The following is a 15,562-nucleotide window of genomic DNA, read 5'->3' on the forward strand; positions in this document are numbered from 1 at the left end:
ATTCCATTTTCTATAACACTTGTAGGCTTAATTGCATACTCAATGAAGAACACTAACATTGGAAAATTATTTGCAGTTGTTTATTAACAGGTTAAAAAAATTACATCCAAGGGGTTAATTACATTTTTTCCTTTTGGAAGATAGAAAATCAAAATATGTCAAAAGTAATTATTTAACGATAAATTAATTCTTCAAAGTTGGGAAAAAACTGTAGAATATATTGAAACCAAAGGTATTCTATGTTTTATAATAAATTCTCTTAACAATAACTTAATATTGATTCAAGAAAACTCAAATGATATACAATATATTATTTATATAATCGGTTTTTTTCTGTTTAATACTACGGTGATAGTTTTACTATAAAATGTCACAGCTCGTTAATATTTTTTCTTACTAAATTATAATTTCAAATCATGTGTATGCTGTCTAATTTTAATACAAATTATGAAGTACCAGTATTTATTTACATATATTTATTTCATCAATTTTATTTGGTAATCGAATTTCATTTATAATAATAGAAATTAGAACCTACTAATGTTATAACAACATCCTTTGTTCCATCCATGAATATATTTATAAGAATAATTTGCATATTCATTAATTTCTTATATTCTAATTTACTGTGCGTATAGATATGTTGACAATACAAGGAAGAACTTAATTCTGATATATTTTTGCTATATTGACAATGGATTGTTTGACGGTAACACTGTTTTAATGTTTGTTTATATAATAACAGTATGTTGTCTCAAGATTGTTATCCAAGAAATCACTAATTTTTTAAACCTAATACATAGTCATAATCATTCTCTAATGCCTAATGTTTAGGGACTAGATATAACAATTTCATTGTACAGTTGAAGAAATGTCTTATCTATCCACATACCTAGATTTTGGATAGATTCGATGTTAGTCAGCAGGGTATGATTATAGAATATTTTATATAATGGTTTATCATTGTGTTTTTTAGTGGTAATAGATGAGATATATTTAAAGAGTGGTATGAAAATAGATCATATTTGTTTTCAATACTGTTGTAATTGGATGATAGACTTATATGGGATGGTATGATAAAATTAGTGGACAACTTCTGAAACATACTTAAATTACCAATAGACTGGTATACACATTTAGTTTATTTAATTGTATCATATAGTTATTTCCCTCTAGTGATGTGATGATAAATATCTAAATATAGTAAAGAAGACAATGTAATAATAAAACTAACCAAGAAACTTATTTAACCTATTTACTACACGTATTGTACACTCAACTATATATACACAATTTAGCTTAATACCTACCTAAACCTATATTTATCTATTTACAATATTATTTTAACTTTTCAATGCCGAGCAACAAATCTGATCTGTGTTGTTTGTAACTTAATTTTGTGTATATGACACAAAATTATATTGTTATTTTTGTATTGTTTAGGCTCTGCACCGACTTCAAGTCGTAGTTAAAATAATATTGTAAATAGATAAATAGGTTTACGTATGTATTAAGCTAAATTATGTGTATATAGCAGAATATAAAATACGTATAGTAGATAGTTTAAATAATTTTTTGTTTGTTTTATGTTTCTGTTTTATTTTTTGAAGTCGGATCAATTTTTTTATTAAAAATATTTTATTTTTCCCTCTGTGGTGTTAGATATTTATTCAAGAAATTACGCAGTTATTTTATTAAGTATTACAATGACAAGCATAAGTAAAAATAGAGCCCGTATGATTGAAAAAATGATTGAAAATAAAGAACATTTCAAGCCCAGGGGTCCGCTACCTAGTCTAGGTGATTTGACAAATGTTGCAAAAAAAGTTGCTGGCCTTTTGGGAATCGAATCCGCGACCTCTGCGTGTGAGCTTAACCTTCTAACTATTACAACATAGAAACAGTTCCCTACAACATTTCTACGATTTCTAATATGATAGTGCTTTAAAAGAAATCTGAATGGCTTTTACACAAAACTACTGCCGATTTTTCGTTAGATCAGTTCAGTAATAATATTATACCAAAATATCTTGATTATTTTAAATAAAAATATATATATGACAAATATATCTACTCAGAATTTTTTAACATGTTACATTCTCGAAACACGGGGTGCCATTGATTCATAAAACAATTCAATAACTTTTGGCTGAGTGAACAAATGACTCTATACACACCACTGTATAACTATCTCTATGTCTGAAATGTTTTATGGACTGTACTTTTCAAGCTAGCTATAGTATATCATCCTTGAATATGTATTATTCGAGATATATAGCTTTAACTAAGTCATCTTATAGGAAAACCAGAACTTACTTTATCTCTTACCTAAGTTCTTATGTTCATATAAATGTTGATTCCAGATACGAAATTTTCGAAGTTAAATTGACGTTGTTATTATGTATGTATTAAGCTAAATTATGTGTAGAATATAGTAGAATATAAAATACGTATAGTAGATAGGTTAAATAACTTTTTGTTTATTATATGTTTCTGTTTTATTTTTTGAAGTCGGTTCAATTTTTTTGTTAAAAATATTTTATTTTTCCCTGTGTGGTGTTAGATATTTACTCAAGAAATTACGCAGTCATTTTATTAAGTATTACAATGACAAGCCCAAGTAAAAGTAGAGTCCGTATGATTGAAAAAATGATTGAAAATAAAGGACATTTCAGGCCCAGGGGTCCGCTACCTAGTCTAGGTGATTTGACAAATGTTGCAAAAAAAGTTGCTGTCCTGTAGGGAATCGAACCCGCGACCTCTTCTTGTGAACTTAATCTTCTAACTATTATAACATAGAAACAATTGCCTACAACGTTTCTACGACTTCTAATATGATAGTGCTTTAAAAGCAAACTGAATGCCTTTGAAAGTTGAGTGTCCTACTTCCTTACCAATATGCTACTCTTGGTGACACAAAATCCTGAACATTCTTTTTAACAAAATAAAGTTTTCGAAGAGTTTGATTATAGTCTTAACATTTCTCTTCTTCCACACTACCTAAAAGAACCAAAGGCTCCTTGGCCAATTTGACTTTAGAGTTATTACGCTAACAGAATGCTATAGTTACAATTTTCGTCTCCTCGCCTATTATGCTTAACTATAATATGCATACTGTCATATTCTAAACCTCAATATCTCTAATGATTTTATCAAGCTTTTCCATCATACTAGAAACCTTACCTGAGCTTAATTTTTTTCCATAATATCATTCCCTATTCTCTTGAAAAGCAGTAGTCTCATTCGTAGAGTTTCATTTTTACTACTTTTCATTTTTTAAACATTTTCATAATTAGTAGACTAGAAAACAGAAAATAAAAACCGATTTGAAATACATAAACAAACCTGAGCTATTTTATTACATTTTTAATATTTTGTTTACTCAAAACAATTGTTCAAAATTCAAAAGCGTGCAACAAAGTTGGTTAATAGGTAACCTCGAACTAATGCTGGTGTATTAGAGGGGCTTGTGATGATTAGATGTAGTTGCCCACTGCCCTAAATTGTTAACCGGAAGAGTACATACGTCATCAGACGATAGGAAACGCGAATGAATTCACCAAGAGCAAGGCCGCTATTATTTATTTATGTAGGGTAATTTACATGTACGTAATAGGTTTAGGTGTAAAATAGAGCTTGGAGAAAAATAGTAAGAACATCGCTATTTTTATAGATGTGATTACTTCGTATTCGTATTCTAATTCCGGAATATATTATATCAACATGTTAATCTTTTGTGTTGAAATGCTTAGTACCTAATAATATATTCTCCTTAATTAATAGTATTAAAATAGGAATTATTTAACATCGATTTTAGTAGATTTTATTTGATAAAAAAAGAGTACATAACAGGTCAATTGAAAAGTCCCCGGCACAGTAAAAAAACACATTTCTTTGACAAAATATTTTTTTTTATTCAACATAATTCCCTTCAAGGGTGATACATTTATTATAGCGACTCAACAACTTTTCGATACCATTTTTGTAGTACGATTTGTTCTTTGATCACCTCTTCATTCGATGAAAGTTTCTTCCCAGCGAGCATTCTTTTGAGATCTGAGAAAAGAGTCGCTGGAGGCCAGATCTGGAGAATACATTGGATGAGGAAGTAATACGAAGAAAAATTCATGGATTTTTGCCATCGTTTTGACTGATTTATGATACGTGAGACGGTGCATTGTCTTGGTGAAACAGCACTTTCTTTTTCTTCAAATGTGGCCGTTTTCGGCAATTTCGTCCTTCAAACGGTCCAAGAACGCTATCTAATATTCGCTGTTGATGGTCCTTCCTCTTTCAAGGTAGTTAATGAAAATTATTCCATGCACATCTCAAAATACAGACGCCCTAACCTTGCCAGCCGACAGCATTTTCCCACGCTTTGGAGCGGGTTCATCGTGTGCAGTCCACTCGGATGACTGTCGATTGGACTTCCTAGTGAAATGATGGAGCCATGTTTCGTCAATTGTCACATATCGACGCAAAAGTTCGGGTTTATTATGCTTGATCATCTTGAAATACTGCTACGAATCATCAACTCGTCGTTATTTTTGGTCAAAAGTGAGCTTGCACGGCACTCAGTTTGCACAGCCCTTTCTCATAACCAAATATTCGTGCATGATATGATGTACACGTTCAGTTGATATCTTTAGAGTGTCTTGCATTCAGTTTCAACATACGATCATTCAAAATCGAAAATTAGAAAAATCCACAAAATGATTTTTCTAATTTTCGTCGGTAACAACCTTTTTTGCGCGTCCACTGCCTTAACCGTCTTCGATGCTAATTTCACCACGTCTAAACTTAGCATACCAATCCTTGGCGGTTGATCTTCCTAGGGCAGTGTCAGTCAGAAGGTTCCGAGAATCAAAATACGTATGGTTAGATTTAGTAAAAAATATTCGAAGTTCTTCTGATGATGATTTCCTTTGAGATAAATTTGATCTTACTTCTAAGATGGCCTTAAAGTGGTAATCCATATTTGATATTTGACTATATGAATTGATTAATTCATTCATATAAAGAATAATTTTTAGTTACATAATTAATAATCATAATAATATATTGATAATTGCCATGTCATTGATGATTACGATCATTTGTTACCATGTCTTTCAAAATCTACGTTATTCTGTAGATCTAGCAACCTGAAATGGTTCTGATACTATGTAGTGTTACTTCTTTATCAAACAAAATTCATATATATTTAGCAGGTTGACTACTAAAGTTAAACTACTAACGTACAACTTGCTTATTATTTAAATTAAGTTATTTTCTTGTTAAATGGTCTATAAAATGTTTATGTCGGGGATACACTTTTTCAATAGATAACATTGAAAGAACTTATATATTTATATTTAATTACTTTCTTCATTTAAATCATTAATAACACTAACAGTGATGCAGTCATTTTAATTATTCGTTATACGATTTCGTATAGGCTTTTAATTACTTACACTATAATTGTGTGTTAAACATTAGAAATAGTTATTATATTTGTGGTTTTATGGTACTTTGATTGCATTATTAGATTACGGGAAACAGCATAGTACCCAGATAACACTGTAGTTGGATTTATAGAACAATAATGAATAATTCTGAATTTAGCGCTTATTATAAACATCAAATCTTTTTCTAAATATTTAGTTTTAATTGTTTATTTATATGACATATATAAAAATCGCAGACAAGCAGTTAATTCAGATTTAGTAGCAATAAAGTCATATGTATACAAAAATATGAAATTGGTACGTAGATAAGCATTGGTAAAAGTGTTACAAATTATGTGACACTAGCCTACTGTAAGTCAATAATTTTAATATACGTGCGGTAATACTACATATAGTCTATCTAAAGTAGCATTGAACTCAAGTCATCTCAATTTATCTAATATCTATATCTAATCCATTTTACTGCTTTTGGTTTAAAATCTGATTGAATTTTCTCATATGACTTTTTGTTGCAACTTCTGTGTGTGATTTCCTCATTCATTGAATTAATTTCTTCTTGTTACCCTGTGTAATCTTTTCAATACAACGATCATGTTTAATTTGAAGCAAAAACTTGGTTTGATGCCGAGTTTCCGGACACTGTCCCAGGAAAATCAGCCATCAAGGATTGGTATGCTAAGTTTAGACGTAGTGAAATGAGCACCGAAGACGGTGAACGCACTGGACGCCCAAAAGACTTTGTTACCGACGAGAACATTAAAAAAATCCACAAAATGATTTTGAATGGCCGTAAATTGACATTAAATGAAATAGCAGGCATTCTAAAGATATCAACTGAACGTGTACATCATATCATTCACGAATATTTGGTTATAAGAAAGCCCTGTGCAAAGTGGGTACCGCGCGAGCTCACTTTTGACCAAAACAACGACGAGTTGATGATTCGGAGCAGTGTTTGAAGATGATCAAGCAAAATAAACCCGAGTTTTTGCGTCGATATGTGACAATTGAAGAAATATGACTTCATCATTTTACTCCGAAGTCCAATCAACAGTCATCCGAGTGGACTGCACACGATGAACCCGTTCCAAAGCGTGGGAAAACGCAATAGTCTTCTGGCAAGGTTATGGCGTCTGTATTTTGGATGCGCATGGAATAATTTTCACTAACTAGCTTAAAAACGGAAGGACCATCAACAGCGACTATCACAAAGCGTTATTGGACGGTTTGAAGAACGAAATCGCCGGAAAACGGCCGCATTTGAAGAAAAAGAAAGTGCTGTTTCACCAAAACAATGCACCGTGTCATAAGTCAGTGAAAACGATAGCAATAATCCATAAATTGAGCTTCGAATTGCTTCCTCATCCACCGTATTCTCCAGAACTGGCCCCCCAGCGACTATTTTCTGTTCTCAGATCTCAAAAGAATGCTCGCTGAGAAGAAATTTTCGTCGAATGAAGTGGTGATCGACGAAAATGATGTCTATTTTGAAGCAAAGGACAAATCGTACTACAAAAATGAGGGAATTATGTTGAATAAAAAAAAAATAATTTTGCCAAAAAAAATTGTTTTACTATGGTAGGCCGGGGACTTTTCAATTGACCTGTTATTATTAGATCGCATTTATACTTCTATAAAAACAGATTGCTTTCAATACTCAGCATACCATATTTAATTTATCGCAACAATATCATGAACATTCAGTTACATTTCCTACCAGGTATTCATGCGCTCTCGGTTTTTCACACAAATCGTCAAAATGTGGACATATGCCAATAACATAACTTTCATATATTAAATGTTTCAAACAACTTATTTGTACATTTAACTATTATGACTGAGACTCTTGACGATGATTCTGATACTCTATAAAATAAAATATTATTATATTTTAAATCTGCTTATGTGAACTAATTTTATAGTTCAATTTCAATTTCTAACCTCTGTTACCATATTCATATAAAAGTTAATGAAAACTTAGGAAAAGTTCTTAAACTTAGGTCCAGAAAATACTTTAATAAATGAAATTATTGTTGTTTTGTTGTGAAAATAAGATGTTATTACAAATAATATAATTCAGTATGCTATTTTAATTTATATTTAAAGAGTTTTAGCCTATTGAGTTTTTTGTTAATGTCTTGTTTTATTTTTACAGGTGATCATTTAAGAAAAGCAGAAACAAACAGCACGAGCAATAATTTTAATACCAGAAATGGCAATATCCGTTACCTTAATTTTGGCGAAGATGATCAAATGGTGAGTGTCAAACCTGACTGTTAAGTATTGGAGATATTGAAATAAGAAAATAAAGAGAAACCATTAATTTTAAAACAAAAGGCTGTTAACCTTGGCAATTTGTTTTTCAACAACCACTATTCTAATAAAAAATAATTAGTAAATAGTTTAGTATTTAGTGCTAAACATTCAATGTACAAACTGATTTCTAGGCATCCAAGCATTTTACACACATACTGTTTTCACATATCCCGACAAATTTTGTTTTGTTTTCATTCATATATAGTAAAGTAGATGGTTAGATATTAATATTATTATATTAATGAGATCACCATATCATTTTGTTTGTCTTTTATAAATTGTTTAATGCTGCGTACAGACCGAGCCAACGAAAGACAACGAATGTTCGGTATCCAACGCCGAATCTCATTCGTTGTACATTGTTGGCCCAGTCTGTACGCAGCATAAAGCTTAGTATCTAAAAAATAAATAGCCGGCTTCGTTGGTACAGTGGTCAAAGCGACAGGACACCACTATGGCATGGTAGTAAATTTATGTTTGCGAACATTTTGGATTGTCCTTAAGCAAGAGTGCAAAATTATCAAATATGACAATGAAAATTATCCCAGTCTTCTAGGATCGTAGTTCGAATCTCACGTTAAACTGTACATCCAGTTTAGATAAACCCTCGTTGGCAAAAAGGACACTTGAATATACAAAAAAAAAGTCGAAAATCTAACAGCAAATGTTGTTTAAAGAGGTTTATTAATTTATATCGAGAGCTTTCTTTTCTATATTTTAAAGTCTCCTTTTATCAACTAGGGTTTATCTTACAGTTAATGTGGGTTCCGAATCACGGTACTTGGCATTAAGCCTACCGACTGACGATGGGCAACTTAGAAATCATCCCAGAAGACATCCCCCGTCTTACCCAGCCTGGTTACTGGCGTGACTGGGATATCTGTTCCTTGTCGAATTTTACACTCTTGTCTAGGATAATCACAAATATTAAACAATTACAAACATAAATTTACGACCATTTCCCAGCAGGATTCGAACCCGCGGCTATCGCAACAGCAGTTGGGTCTTTACCACTGCGCCAACCAAGCCGGATATAGGACTTTTTATTTCGCTATTTATAAACATCAACATGTATATATCTAATTTATTTCAGGAAATACAAGGGTTCGTTTTCAGTAAGCTGAAACACAAAATTTGTTGGGTTTTCTATATACTGACCCTTGGCATTTTGAGACTAATTTTCCATTGGTATCCGATTTTTCATTTGAAGGCAACTCACTCAATATGCGATTTGGATGTAGCCGACAAAGTATTAATAACTGTAAGTAGCATAAATTAAAACACATGCCACATGAATTAAAATTACTTGAATATTCCGAATATTTAATGAATAATTTTATTTTTTTTGTATGTTTAAACCTTTATAAACTTCCTTAATAACGTGATTGTGCATTCACCTAATATTAAAATCATATTTTTTTGTTTATTGATTTTCTAAGAATTTTTAAGTTATTCACGATGAAACCATAGATGTTGTGTTAATATTTTCATATTTTAGGATAATTATACAGGCAAAGTAAACACCCACTTCGTCAAGAGTGTTAGAACTTTATCAAGGTAAAGGCAACGTCTTTATTAATTATATTTAAATTGATAATGACTTTTTAACGAGAAATCACTATTTTAGTAAAAACTTAAAAGAGAACAGTAATAGTCAGAAATTATTGAAGTTTAGATTGGCAAATGGACAAACGAAAGGTAACTTAATTCACTTATACAAATGCATAAATTTGCAAAAACAACTTATCTTTATATATATATATTTATTATATATATGGCATTACTTAATGTTATTCTTAATTACAAAACTAATATATGTATAGTCTGTTCAAAGTTTTTTTTTACATACGTCATTAAGTTTCAGAAGTTTCAGAATCACACAATATTTTCCTTCTCATTTTATTCTAGTTAAAGAGAGATACAATGCTGTCTGATTAGTTCGAACGCGCAAACCAATGAGCCTGTCAAAGTCGACGGTTATCAAACGTATGCAAAATTCTTGAAAGCAATAGTGACAAAAGGTTATAACTCTAACCTATAAACTATTGTAACTGTATAAGTTTGTTATACGTCAAAGACAAAATAAACTAAAACCTAAGAAAAGATGTGGCAACATTGCGACATTTTGGCGCCACAAATTCAGATGACGTATGTACAAAAAAAACTTTGGCTATAGACTATATCTAATAATTTATATATCGAACTTCGAACAAAAGTTTTAATAAAATATTGGATAAATACATAACGTCTCGCTGCTAAATATGAGATAGCTTCACTTATGAAATTTAAGATATTAGTTTATACACAAATGTATATAAAACCAAGAGTACTTTACATTATTCCATCATTCCAATGTAAAGTACATCAAGCAATGATTATTTGACATAGAAGACAGAAAATGTTGGGGCTTTAACATGGGAATGATTCAAAGGTATAATGAGAGCGAACAGACAGGGATATCTCATATCGAACATGTTCCAAGATGATGATGGTATAAATTAGTGAAGCCCGACACTAACAGTGCCACTTCAATGCTAAAAACGAATATTTATTCAGTTAAAGAAATGATCAATATGTGATGAAATCAGTTACTATTAGTTAAAAAAAATTTTGGAAAATTAATCAATTTAATTTAATAAATTCAAATATCCTAATTTGTTTTGCTTGGGAGTTTTGGATCGAGAAATGAACATATATCGGAAACAGTTGTACCTTTTATAGACATAGATAGATAGAGAATGAATAATGTTCATATTGTTACAGAAATAAAGCCATATTTTCAAACAAATAACACAATTGCAAGAGCTTTTTTAGATATCCAATATATGCAACTTTTAATACACATTTTAAATAAACAATTTCATGTTTCGGCTTAAAAACTACAATTACCGTTGAAGGTATAAATAATTTCTTTTATATGTATATATTTATTACCTTTTCGTTTTATAATTTTCAATTTAACGACTTTTTAGAGGAAACTCAAATCCGTGTGATAAAATGTAAAAAACTTACGTATATATATGATGACCATCACGGAATGTTTATTAAACTAGCAGGCTTAGATAAGGGCATAACGAAAGATAATTTACATGAGTTGATTAATGGACAACTGCAAAATGAACAGATAAAGAAGTAAGATACATTTTAATTATTTTTGAATTTATTATCTTTATATCATATCTATTTATTTCAGACGCTTGGTGTATGGAAATAATGAGATTAATACTCCCGAACAAACTGTCTTGACATTATTGGCTCTTGAAGCTTTAACACCATTCTATATGTTCCAGTTGTTTAGTTTGATTGTATGGATAGCTGAAATTTATTATTATTATGCTATAGCAATTGTGATAATGTCGGTAGCTGGTATAACGACATCCATTATCCAAACTAGAAAGGTTAGTTTATAAAACAATTGAGCAATATTTAAAATACCTTCTCCTTAACTCACTATAAACAAATTATTTCCATAGGTTATGTTTTGATAGGTTGCTCAATACTAGAATATTACTACTTCTACAATAATTTTATAATAAAAAATAATTGAAAAAAGAGTTGACAATTTTTACAATATATCCTATATGATTTTTATTAGAATCAGCGTAATTTGAAAGGAACTGTGAATTTTTCATCAACAATTACGGTACGAAGAAGTGAAAATCTATACGAGGAGACGTCCACATTAAATTTGGTCCCTGGTGATGTCATCGTTATACCTAAGCTAGGTTGTCAGATGCACTGTGATGCAGTTTTATTGACTGGTAGCTGTATCGTCAACGAGAGTATGCTAACGGGTACGAACTGCAAGAACTATTTAAAAAATATCTACTATTTGTATTATTAATAACTACTATTTATATTGTTAATATTATATTATATTCTTCCATATTGCTCTATTATCATGTGTCTTTTTGATTTTGATTTTATTGATTTTTTAAGTGCATTCTTATCATTTTTCATTTTTCTTAAAATCTTTACTATTAGTATTTCTTTAGTCCACTGCTTTATTTGCTGTGTCTTCTGGTTATTTTTGTTTTAAATAAGTTAGTGTGTTCTGTAACCAGTTTCTTTATTTTCCTCTTTAATGTTTTAATTCTCTATTTTCTTTCTCATTTTTTATATTTTTGGTTTCTTCTTTTCTTCTTTCAATTCTCCATTATATTTTCTAATGTATCTCATTTTAGTACCTTTTCTATCCCTATCTATCTCTCTCGACCTCTTATAACTCCCTCCTCAATAATGACCAGTTTTATATCTACAATTATCACTCGATCTTATTGCCCTTTATCTATTTTTGGTTCTCTGTCATTTTTGTGTATTGTGTTCTAGTGGACTTTTTAACGGCCATTTTTTTTTAGTTTTTACTTTTGTTGCAAATCTTTATACTGGAATTTCCTTCTCTCTCATATTTTCTCTATATTTCTGACCGGATCCATCCTACTATTCGCCAGGTTTATTTCATATTTTATTATTTCCAACATTTTGTCTCGTAGAATTTCCGTAATTTACACATCTTGCTCGGCTACCCTCAATATTAACGGCGATTTCGTTCTTGTTCCGTTCTAGTACTTTAGCCTTATACATACGTATTGCTTTCTTTTCTGTTGTATTTGTTTTACTTGTTTCTTTTGCTCTATTTCGTTGTTTTTCCTTCATTGAAAGTTTATGTCATCTATATTTTGTTTATTCTTAATAGGTTTTCCAGTACATTTCTGATATAATAATCTTTTCTGGCTCTTCTGGTGTTTTGGTTTCAACCATTTTAATTCTTTTTGCTTATTTTAGTGAGTTAGGATATTTATTTATTAATTATTTTACTCTCCACTATGATAATTTATTCTTTATCCCTTTTCGTAGTATGCTTGCCTTCCCCTCTAATATCCGACTTCCTTAATTTATTGTATTTCTCTCTAGAATCAAACTTAATTATCATAGTTATCAACTTACATATTTTTAAATATTTTAAAAAAAATTAAATTGATGATCAGTAACATGCGTTTTAACTAATTTTCAAAGTACTTTCAATTTAATTAAAGAACTTTTAAAACTGCATATTGAAAACAATAACGATTGCGACGACAGAGAAAAGTTATGCAACTTTTGAAGATATCCGTACATCATTACCTTATTTATAGCTTTTCATTATATTAGACTAAGACTAGACCTGCAGTGTCATTTGCATCACAGTTATTCTATTACTACTATCTCTTAAAGTAAATTTTTAAATGCAAAAAGATTATTGTTTACCAATTTACTTGATAGGTATAAGCTAATATAAAAATGTTTAACTCAAAACTGATACTTATGAAAACATTTCGTTGTAGGTGAATCAGTTCCTATAACTAAAACTCCACTAGAACACAATACGAACAACTACAATGTTAAGGAAGATGCTAACCACACTCTCTTTTGTGGAACTAAAATCATTCAGACCCGACAGCAAGGTAAAATTATCTTTCTTCATGTTACTCGGTTATTTAAACCTAGATATTATTCAGGAAATGAAGAAGTAAGAGCCGTTGTTATCAGAACTGGATTTCTAACGTCTAAAGGAGAATTGGTTAGAAGTATTTTATATCCTCCACCAGCTGATTTCAAGTTTGAACAGGACAGTTACAAATTTATCGGCATTTTAGCCGTAATAGCAGCAGCAGGATTTGTGTATACTATTGTGTCTAAGGTAAATAATTATGAGCGCTTTATTGCTCTTTACTAATATATTACTACATGTATTAACAATATTCAATTAGATGCTAAATACAAATTTTTATATTAGTTATTATTACTTTTTAACCAATTCTGGTTAGATCTCTAATTGGACTTTTGATTTGAATTGAAAGTGTAAAATCTATACTATTTGCATGATGGATCCAAAAAAGCATATTATAATGAGCTGTTAAAATAGGTTAAATATGTTGCATATGATCTTATCGTTATAAGTAAAAACTATTCAACTAATGATTTTTGAAAACGCCTTCCTGAAAGGTCTTATCTATTTTATATCCAGATGGTTTTGTAAAGTACTCTTGTTGATGTTTCATCACCCATCAATACATGTATTTATTTCAATTGTAATAACAGGTAGGGCAAAAATCCCGCTACCATTTTGATTGCCTACAACTTTGCGTAAAGAAAAGATAGGTAAGTTTGGTTTTCATAAAAAGTTTGGCCTTTAATAAAAGAAAAATTATATCGGCAAATTGGGGACCGCGATTTTTCATAACATCCTGCAACATCTGAAGCTGAATTTTTTCAATTTCGTGACGAATATTATCTTTAAAATGTTCTAAATTGTTACTATATCGCCACTTCGCGAAATTAGTTTTTGTGGAAAAACATCATTCAATAACTGAATTGTTGAACGAGCTGTGTGTGCTGTGGTCCCATCGTAATGAAACCGCATGTCCTCTAGTCCTTGCTCTTCCATTTCAGGCACAAAAAATTTCGAATCGTGTGAAAAATCTTCAATTTCAAGAGACATTCTTCAGACATTATATTTCTGCTCATTCTTGTGGCGTATATTTATCCATAATAAAATTTGGATATCTAGACAACACAACACAACTGAGCCTAATGTCACTTAACCAAACTGACGCGCAATCAGAATAATAGCGGGATTTTTGCCCCACCTGTTATAACTCGATACGCATTCAATGTATTTAATAATATTAAACTGTTTAGGCTTCCAGACAAATAGGAGCACTGGATATTACTTTAAAGGCATTGGACATTATTACAATAGTGATTCCCCCAGCTCTTCCTGCGGCAATGACCGTTGGAAAACTATACGCGTTACAACGTTTGAAAAATCACAAAATTTTCTGTATCAACTCTCGAGTGATCAACGTATCTGGATCGGTTGACTGTGTTTGTTTTGATAAAGTAAGCTATTTGCTACTTAAAGACACACATTATTTTATTAGTACTTTGCTTTTAATTAGACAGGTACTTTAACAGAGGACGCTTTGGATATGTGGGGTATCATCCCAGTTAAAAACTATAATTTCGATACACCAGTGAAGAACATACATACACTTTCACCGTCTTCCGACATGTTACGTGGGATGGCTTGCTGTCACAGTTTATCAGCAATCGAAGGTGAAATACGAGGTGATCCGTTAGATGTGAAGGTAAAACAACAAATATCGGCCGTCGATATACTTAAATTCCGAATTTTAAAATAGAATTTCATTTATAGATGTTCGAATCAACAGGTTGGATTTTTCAAGATGGCTGCGACGTTGTATCATCTCAGGAACTGTCGTCAGGTGCTCTTTTGGTAAAATCGCCCGTACCGAATGAAAATAACGAGCACGAAGAAATCAATATCGTAAGGCAATTCCAATTTTTATCATCACTGCAGCGAATGTCGGTGATTGTGAAATCGCCAAAAGATTCAAATTTTGAAGTATTCTGTAAGGGGTCTCCGGAAAAGATCATTTCGTTATCCGACCAGAACACAGTTCCTAACAATATACAGGATCAATTGAAATTGTACACGGAGAAAGGTTATAGAGTTATAGGTAAGAAATATATTGATACAATTACTCAAGTATTAGGTTGTGAAAAGAATGTGAAAAAAATTTCGGTTTTTTCTAATGAATTACATTGTAATCTAAAATATCTAATGAATGAAGTTATACTCCAGTGTTTGTAAAAAGTAATGGATAGACATAGTCAAATCAGTACGTTTTGAACACGGATATTCCAGAATAATATTTTCGTCATATTTTGCTTTTATTCTATTTTCCAAAAAAAAAACAAAAATACACCTCAGGCTCAGGCTGAGTGCTTAAGTG

At 30.8% G+C, this 15,562-nt stretch overlaps 1 protein-coding gene across 1 annotated transcript in view; it reads left to right on the forward strand.

The window, feature by feature from the left end:
- Positions 1-15,562, forward strand: part of LOC143194055 (polyamine-transporting ATPase 13A3) — a 36,515-nt gene that overhangs the window by 15,499 nt on the left and 5,454 nt on the right. Inside the window, exons 2-13 of the mRNA XM_076400611.1 lie at positions 7,603-7,703; positions 8,857-9,024; positions 9,262-9,320; positions 9,391-9,461; positions 10,736-10,895; positions 10,957-11,161; positions 11,359-11,557; positions 13,088-13,207; positions 13,262-13,443; positions 14,445-14,645; positions 14,705-14,893; positions 14,962-15,286. Of these exons, the coding sequence (XP_076256726.1) occupies positions 7,603-7,703; positions 8,857-9,024; positions 9,262-9,320; positions 9,391-9,461; positions 10,736-10,895; positions 10,957-11,161; positions 11,359-11,557; positions 13,088-13,207; positions 13,262-13,443; positions 14,445-14,645; positions 14,705-14,893; positions 14,962-15,286 (1,980 nt within the window). The remainder of the gene's footprint in view (positions 1-7,602; positions 7,704-8,856; positions 9,025-9,261; positions 9,321-9,390; positions 9,462-10,735; positions 10,896-10,956; positions 11,162-11,358; positions 11,558-13,087; positions 13,208-13,261; positions 13,444-14,444; positions 14,646-14,704; positions 14,894-14,961; positions 15,287-15,562) is intronic.

The sequence above is a fragment of the Rhynchophorus ferrugineus genome, unplaced genomic scaffold, assembly GCF_030347505.1.
Source record: "Rhynchophorus ferrugineus isolate W39M unplaced genomic scaffold, kcgeb_rfMv2 rfM3, whole genome shotgun sequence".
Lineage (NCBI taxonomy): Eukaryota > Metazoa > Arthropoda > Insecta > Coleoptera > Curculionidae > Rhynchophorus > Rhynchophorus ferrugineus.